Raw genomic sequence first — 8,008 nt, forward strand, 5'->3', positions numbered from 1 at the left:
CTACAGCTCCCAGCATTCCTGCCCCGGTGGACTACAGCAGGTTCAAAATATCTGGAGCGCATCAGGCCGAAGTCCGTTGGGTTAAAGTATGAGTGGGAAAGGGCGCGGGGAAGTATGCCTGGACCAGTTCTGCAGAGGGGGAGTCCTTCCTCCCGGGCAGCCTGTGGCATGCGGGCGATCGCTCGCCGCGCCTTCCTTTTGCAACACGGCAGAGGCTCCCCCGCCTGGCCTCGCTCGTGCACGGAAGCGAGCGGGCCGGGCCGGGTGGGGCGCCTGATGCACGTGCCCGGGCCGAGACGCGCACCCGGGTGGCGTGTCAGGTTGCAAATCGCGTACGCAGCAGCGCTTCTTCCCTCCCCTCCGCTCTCCACGCGTTGACGTGCGAGACGGCGGCGGTGGGGCTTGGGGCGTGAAGATGGCAGCGCTGGCCGAGCCTCTGGGACTGGAGAGGGGTAAGTACCGCGGAGGAGGGAGGACTGGTTTAATCGTCGCCAGGCGGACGCGTTGTGTCAAGTATGCCTGGAGTGGGAGAGATGCACGCGGGGCGGGGGGGGGGAGGACATGACATAGGTCGTGAGGGGAGGAGATAGCGATGAATCGGGGTTGATGATCCGTCAGCACCGAGCCAGAAAGGGGCTGCTCAGAGTGAGTCGATCACAGCGCCCCGCTCGCTGCCGCCCCCCCCCCCCAACCACCTTCCAGTATGTTGACAGGTAAGGGGGATATTTGAGGGATGCAGTAAGGATCAGCCCGTCCTATAGACGCGCGTGGCTGACGGCAAGGTGAGGATTTTTGTTACCGCCTTCTGGGAAGATGGAGGTGGTGCCTGTGGGCTCCCCCCTCCTTCCTAGGCATGGCTGCTGAGGAGGTTATCTAAGCTTCTCCTGGAAAGAAGCTGGTTTGGATCTTGCCCGTTCCTCTCTCCATCCCCACCCGCGGTATTTCTCTCTGGGAAGTCTCGAGAATGGAGCAGCCGGAGGCATGATGGAGGTGCTGGGGCGTTCAGGGTTCCTCCTCTTACTCCTCTGCATCCAGAGTGATGCCTGCGCTCTTCCCCTTCTTTTAGATGTGGCCCGGGCGGTTGAACTGCTGGAGCGGCTGCAGCGCAGTGGGGAGGTGCCCCCCCCAGAAATTGCAAGCCCTTCAGAGGGTACTACAAAGCAAATTCTGCTCTGCCATTCGTGAGGTGAGGGATGCTTGGCCTGTCCCCCCCCCCCCGCCCCACATCCTTTTGAGATAATCTAGCAGGTTTTTTTTTGCCAGCTCACCTGTCTCCTTTTGTTTCCCAGAGCCTCTGCGTCCTTTCTCCCTTTGACCCCCATATACCTCCATGTCACCCTGCCAAATGGTCTATAATTCTTCAACATCTGTATTTTCATCATATTCAGCCTTTCAGTTAGCCCTCATCCCCTCATACGATCGATCGCCTTTGCTTCTATTTCTGCATCCCTCATAACCAGCATTTCCCATCTTTGTGTCACCACTGTCCTTTTGATCTCGTGTGGTTCTGCGCCTGAAGCAGACACTCGTTTCTGGGATGCTGGTCAGCGTCTGAGTCCTGCCTGGCATCACCCTTGTGCTCCATGGACGTGCTCCTCACCCTGCTTGTGTCTCTTTTGGGTAGGTCTATGAGCAGTTGTATGACACATTGGACATATCGGGAAGCCCTGAGATCCGAGCACACGCCACCGCGAAGGTACTAGAATAACCCTGTTCCTGTGCTTCTTGTGGCATGGCTCCCCTGTTCCCCGTATTTGCTCATGCTATGCATCAGAGGCAGGCCATAGGTAGATTGCTGGATGTTATGGACTTCATCTTCCAGAAGCCCTGGCAACATGGCCAATTTGCAGGAATACTGGATCCTAAGTCCAAAATGTATGGATATCCACTTTCTATGCATCAGCCTTCCCCAATGTGGTGCCCCTGAAATGTGTGGGGCTACAATTTACATTTTCCTACAGCCAACAGGTGTTTGTAGTTATATATAGTTCCTTATATGTATATAGTACATATGTCCATATGATGCGTACATGTGTGCATATGTTATATGTGTCACAGTACTATACATGGTGCCTTACAACCTTCTCCAGAGGTCCTTTATGAATGTATAAGAAGGTCTTTTTGTGGTAGCACCATGTCTTTGGAACTTCCTCCCAAAAGAGTAGGTTTGGAGCCAACATTACTTTTTTTTCCTGCCTTGATTAAACGCTTTATTGTTTTCCATCAAGATATTTTAGATAGTCATGTTTCTTCTAACTAACTTGGTGCATTTTTAAATCATTTTATCTACCCTAAGTTTATTCTAAGAAGTGGTTGATGCTTTGTTAGGGTGCATTGATTCTGACACAATTATTTTGTTTATATTGGGATGATTAATTTTATTCAAATTTTGGTACAACCAGTCTCCCTGGAATCCATCTAGATGAAAGGTGGTTTAGCAATATTAACATGAAAAGGATGGAAGTTCTGGCAGGAAAGCATAGTGACAATCACCAGCTTAAATGCTTTTTTTTTTTAAGACTACACAAACGTGTGAAGGATAGGATGTCCCATAGTGCTGTGTACCTTCTTGGTTCAGAGGCGAGAAGCCACAGAATGCCAGCTCCGGGAAGCAATGACCAGGGAAAGCTGTTGACCTCACGTCCTGCCTCCAGTCTTCCTGGTGGCATTAGGCTGCTCACTGTTGGAGGCAGTGCGCTCATGCTCTTCCTGTGCACCTTTTATGACCTCCGGCTGCCAGACAAAATGGATCTTTGCTAGAAACAAGCTGAGATTGTATCCAATTTCTATTTACCCATTTATTAATAACATGTTTCCTCTATTCTGGAGCCCAAAAGGCTCTCAGGGTGGCTTACGTAAGATTGATTGTAACAGTAGTAAACAAGGCAGCCCGGGGCTGCAAGCTTTCACTTGAAAAGATACAAAAGGAAAGAGGGGGAGGAGGGGGGGGCTAGAGTTCCATACCATGTGCCACATTCACCCCCACTGTGTCTGTTTTGTTTCTGTTCACATGTTGTGTAACTACAGTAAAGCATAGAGATGTCAGCCTGAGGGCCAAACTGCATTTTGGAGACACTCTCAGTAGCTAGATTCCATTTGTGGGGGTGGTCAAAGGCTGCAGCCTTAGTTGTTGTTGTTTTTTTAGTTTTAATTTTAATTTTCTTATTTTTAATTTTTGTTGTTTTTTTTAGTATTGCTGTTATTTTTCTTGTCTATCATATTAGGGCATATTTTGTAATATCCTGATTTCTTAAAAGGAAGGTACAGAAATATTTCTAACAAATACATGAGTGATAAAATGAGGATGAGCCAAATTAAATACAAGTCAGTGAAATGGCTGCCCAAGGGGAACAGTCCTTAAAAGGAAAACGGGTGGCTTTGAAAACAAGTGTCTGTGCCATTGCAGCTGCCATAAGTACTGACCTGGACTCCGGTCCGCCCTCCTTCCCCTCTCCAGGCGACAGTGGCTGCCTTCGCTGCAAGCGAGGGTCACGCGCATCCCCGTGTGGTGGAGCTCCCCAAGACGGATGAAGGCCTGGGCTTCAACATCATGGGGGGCAAAGAGCAAAACTCTCCTATCTACATTTCCCGCATCATCCCGGGAGGTGTGGCCGACCGCCACGGAGGGCTCAAGCGCGGAGATCAGTTGCTGTCAGTTAACGGTGTGGTGTGTATTCGCTGGCAGGAAATATGGGAGGCTTTGTGGTGAGGAAGGGAGTGTGTATCGTAGTTTTAGTCCAAGACTCTCTTTTGGCCTACCCCAACCTGGCACTGCAATTTCCATCACCCCTAGCCTGTAGATGGGTATGATGAGAATTGTAGTTCAACATAACTGGAGGTCACAAGGTTGAGGAAGTCTACTCTGTTTGGATGGAGAGTTGGGGGATCTGACTCAGGACAGAACGACTATGTTTGTATGGATCCAGGAAAGAAAACAAGCCACTATGGTTCATTTTCCTGTCCCATGCACAGTGGTTGCTCACGGCCCAATTACTAACATGATGTTTGTTGGGTAGGGTTTGTCTTGTTGTCTGAACCCGGCAAGGCCGGAAGACAGGGAGGTTTTCAAACCACCCCAGAATTCATGGCTTGTTCTAGGATTGTTGGGCAGTTTGACAACCACATGCACAAATTGTGCAGAATGAGATAAATTATGATATTTTGGCAGCAAGTTAGCAGCACACACAGGGCAGAAAAGCAACCCTGGGTGTCTTATTTTCCTTTTCTGATCATGCAAACCTGTCCAGTGTTTGTTCCAGTTCCTTGTTCAAATCTGTGCTCTGGCTGAGGGTCATGGGTAAGTGCCACCTGTCCTTGAGCCAGTTTAACCCAGATGGGGCTTGTCAAAGCAGGAGCAGCTCCAAGTCTGAGGGGCGCCCTCTTACCTCTGTGGGTCCTGGTCCCTTGCAAAGCAGAAGCGGCAAGTGGCTGTGTGCCAGTCAGCAGCAGATCACCTGGGCAAAGAGCCACCCACCTGGTCACCTTTAAAAGGAGATTCGATGAACTCACAGAAGTTAAAAGCTATCAAGGGCTGCTAGCAATGACAGCTGGATATTACATCCCATGTCAGATGGCTTCTGTATGGCAATTGCTGGGGGATCAGGAGAGTCCTGCCCTATTGGACTCCCATCCTACTTGCAGGTTCCCAAAGGCATCTGGCTAGCCGCTGTATAAATGGGATACTTGACTAGAAGCCTTTGGTGTGATTCAGCCGGGCTCTTCTTCCATTCTTAGTGTCATTCCAGGGCATAATCAGGGGAGGGGCATTTAAATTTCCCACAGGGCCTTAATAGTGACGCTACATTGGAATACTATGGGAAATTAAATGGCACTTCGCATGGACACAGCCTCCCTTCTCTTAGTGCTGGGGAACACATATTGAAATGGGGGCTCATGGGGCAGATAGATGGAGGGCCCTCCAGGATGAGGACGTGTGACACTGATGCTGAGTTTGGAATTTAGCAGGGGTGTCCTGTGGTTTAGGAGCCACAGCTGTCAGCCTGGTCATTGCCTGGATGGGTGGCCAGCAGGAGCACAATGTCAACAAGAGCTGTTTCTGAATATGGTAGCTAACAGAGCCAAACTCTTCAGCAGTTATTATTATCAGAAGGCTTTGTTTAGTGAAGGGATATGTAATTTACTAAATGGGAAGTGATGACCCTTGGAGGTGGTGGCTATTCTATGCTAGCACAGCTAGTTTGGGGGCTGATTATACTACTGGGGGGATCTTTTGTACTGATAGCAAGTTCATTCCTCACATGGTCAAAATAGCACTAATTGTGCATAAGAAGCAGGCTTTGGGAGGCTTGGAGGGCCTCAAGGTTTGCAAAAGTAAACAGACAAACAAACAAAAATCTGTTTGGGGAAATGCCTTAAAGGAAGGGGAACCGAAATCATTTCAGTGGGGATGGTGAGTGGCCACAGAATGCAGGCTGAGTGTTGGAAGGACAAGCAGAGGAAGGGGAATGGAATGGAATGGAACAGCCTAGAAGTGGGCCTGGCTGGCACCCTGAATAGGAGCACTTCACAATGCAATGTTTTGCAGCAGGTCCCGCTTCAAGGCAGAGGAGCTACTGTTTCGCATGGACAGTAACTGTGATGACAGGAGATGAAGAGCAGGGTCAGGAGGTTTGCGACAGGACAAGGCCTTCTGGCATGATCCTGTTGCACTTGTTTTCTACAGAGTGTGGAGGGTGAGCAACATGAACGAGCAGTGGAGCTTCTGAAAGCCGCACAGGGCACCGTGAAGCTGGTGGTGCGCTACACGCCCAAAGTACTTGAAGAGATGGAGGCGCGTTTCGAGAAGATGCGGACAGCACGGCGCCGGCAGCAGCACAACAGCTACTCGTAAGCACAAGCCACAAAACGGAGACGCCTCATCTGAATCCCCTTGAGGGCAGAAAAGGAACTGGCCGTGTTCAAGGATATTCCTAAACTCCATGCCAGTGAAAATACTGATCCCTCCCATCTGCTTAGAAAGGGAACTGCTTTGTCCCTCGGGATGGAGACAACGTACGAGGGAAGAGCAGAGAGGATGTCCTGTTTTGTGAACACCTTTTCATCAATTGAAAAGAGTAGGCCGAGCACAATGGAGCTTTGGGTCCATCAGTCCAGAAAGGCAGTTGCATTCCCCCATAGATCCTAGTGCAAAAAACCCTTATCTGTTCAGTACTGTTTGGGTCTTTGCGCTGAAAAAATTCTAAGTGACAAAAGAGAGCACATGCCGGATCCAGCTCTAATGTCCCAACAATTTCCTCAGAGGGCTTTCTGAAGGGGCTTCAGCTTGCATTACTGAGTGATTTAGAACCCAGCTTTACAGGGCTCCTGACTGCATGTGGATGAGGGCTTTTGTGTTTAAGTGCCTGCAAGCAGAGGCCTCAGTGCAGGAAGTTCAAGGACAGAGGAGCAGAGGGTGGCCTGCAGTGGGATGCTTGGAGTGGAGCTAATGCACCTGGTCCCATGTCTCTTACACACAGTGACATACTGTGTCCCGGCGTAACACCTGAACCTGCCAAGCCCAGGAATTCCACACTTAGTCCTTCTGCACAGAAATCCACTATTGCTGGTGCCCTTTTGAAGGTAGCTCCTGAGATCTTCTCTGAAATAGAATTTACCCCTTGGGCTAGAAGAGGTTTGACAGCCAAAAAGAGGTGTCAAAAGGAGGCCTGAAAGAGGTTTGGACCTGATGCCCCTTCGTGCTCCCTTCCAGCTCTACTGTGATTCTGTGATCTAAGGCCAGGGGAAGGAGAGCCATTTGGCCACTGCTGCTCTCCAAGAACTGGGAAGCTGAAGTCCTTGTCACTCAGCTGCGAACTGCCCAGGGCTCTGTCAGGAGTCTGAGCTCCTCTCTTCCTGCTGAACCACAGTCCCAGTCTGGAGTGTCCTCCCTCCCCCCACTCCCCACAGCTGCAATTTACCATTTAAAAAAAGCCTTTCATGCAACTGCTAATTGAGTGAAGGGCATTGTATCCAGCCGGGGCTCCAGCTGAGTCATCAGCCAGTCATCAGGCTGGGGCGGAGATGAAGCTGTGCCCAGAACTGAAATGTGGCAATAGCCTGGACCTCAGCGGGCAGAAAAACGCATCTCTGGTTGCCCAGCTCCAAATCTGAAATTCTTATTTTGCAGCCTTCCCATTATCACATGTGCAAATGCAAAACTTGAGAAATGAATGAGCGTTCCTTTTGATTGCGTGCTCCTACACAGAGATTCTTGAAACCAACCTTTGATTATCTTGAAATAGATGCATGTAGCTGGAGGTATAGCTGGTGGGCAGCATGGACCAGGAAAAAGACTCATTCTAAACACAACATCTTGGAGTCTGTCAGATTTACCAAAATGAGCCCTCCCTATGGGGCTTCTGGTGGGGGGTTGAGGGGGACGTCTTATCTGACTTTTCCCATTGTTGGCGCTTCCTCTCCCCTTTTCTCTCTCTTGTTTCCGCAGATCCCTGGAGTCACGAGGATAATTTGCCTCATAACCTGGTTACTTGGTCCACTCCGTCTGTGACTTTCCTGCCACACCCTCCCTTCCTTTCCACAATGGTTTTATCTGTATAGCAGGAGACATATTTATCTACCTTCCTCCCCTTTGTTTGGGAGGTGGGCCTCTATGTACAGTATTTATTCTCCACATTCCTCTTATTTAAAGATGTTCTGTGTGAATGACTTCTGTGTCTGTGCAAATCCATACCCTTTGTGAAACTACGGGGAGATCACCACAGAATTACCTTGCTTGTGACGTATAAGGCATCAAAGAGGAAAATGGAGACGGTTGTACACAAAACACCAGAGCGTATCTCCACTGTGGGTGTGAGCGGTCCCTGTTTAACCAGTTTCCTTTCTCAACCTTGAGGTTGCTGCACTAGTAGCCCAGGAAGGGGGTCGCCGTTTTAGACAAGCAGCCCTACTGAAAGGGGGCCAGAACCACCTTATAAAGTGTTGGGATCTGGACCTAGATTCGAGTCTTGCTATTTGATCCTTTCAGCCTCACCTACCTCAACAAGGTTGC

General features: G+C 49.8%; 1 protein-coding gene across 1 annotated transcript; it reads left to right on the forward strand.

The window, feature by feature from the left end:
* LIN7B (lin-7 homolog B, crumbs cell polarity complex component) lies at positions 1-7,665 on the forward strand. Its single transcript, XM_044444764.1, is given in 7 exon segments — positions 1-452; positions 1,067-1,119; positions 1,121-1,186; positions 1,625-1,696; positions 3,458-3,667; positions 5,684-5,847; positions 7,445-7,665. Coding segments are annotated over 7 exon segments (624 nt in total). The 5' UTR covers positions 1-415; the 3' UTR covers positions 7,467-7,665.
* Positions 7,666-8,008: the final 343 nt, after the last annotated feature.

Source organism: Varanus komodoensis, unplaced genomic scaffold (genome assembly GCF_004798865.1).
Source record: "Varanus komodoensis strain SLA01 unplaced genomic scaffold, ASM479886v1 scaffold45, whole genome shotgun sequence".
NCBI lineage: Eukaryota > Metazoa > Chordata > Lepidosauria > Squamata > Varanidae > Varanus > Varanus komodoensis.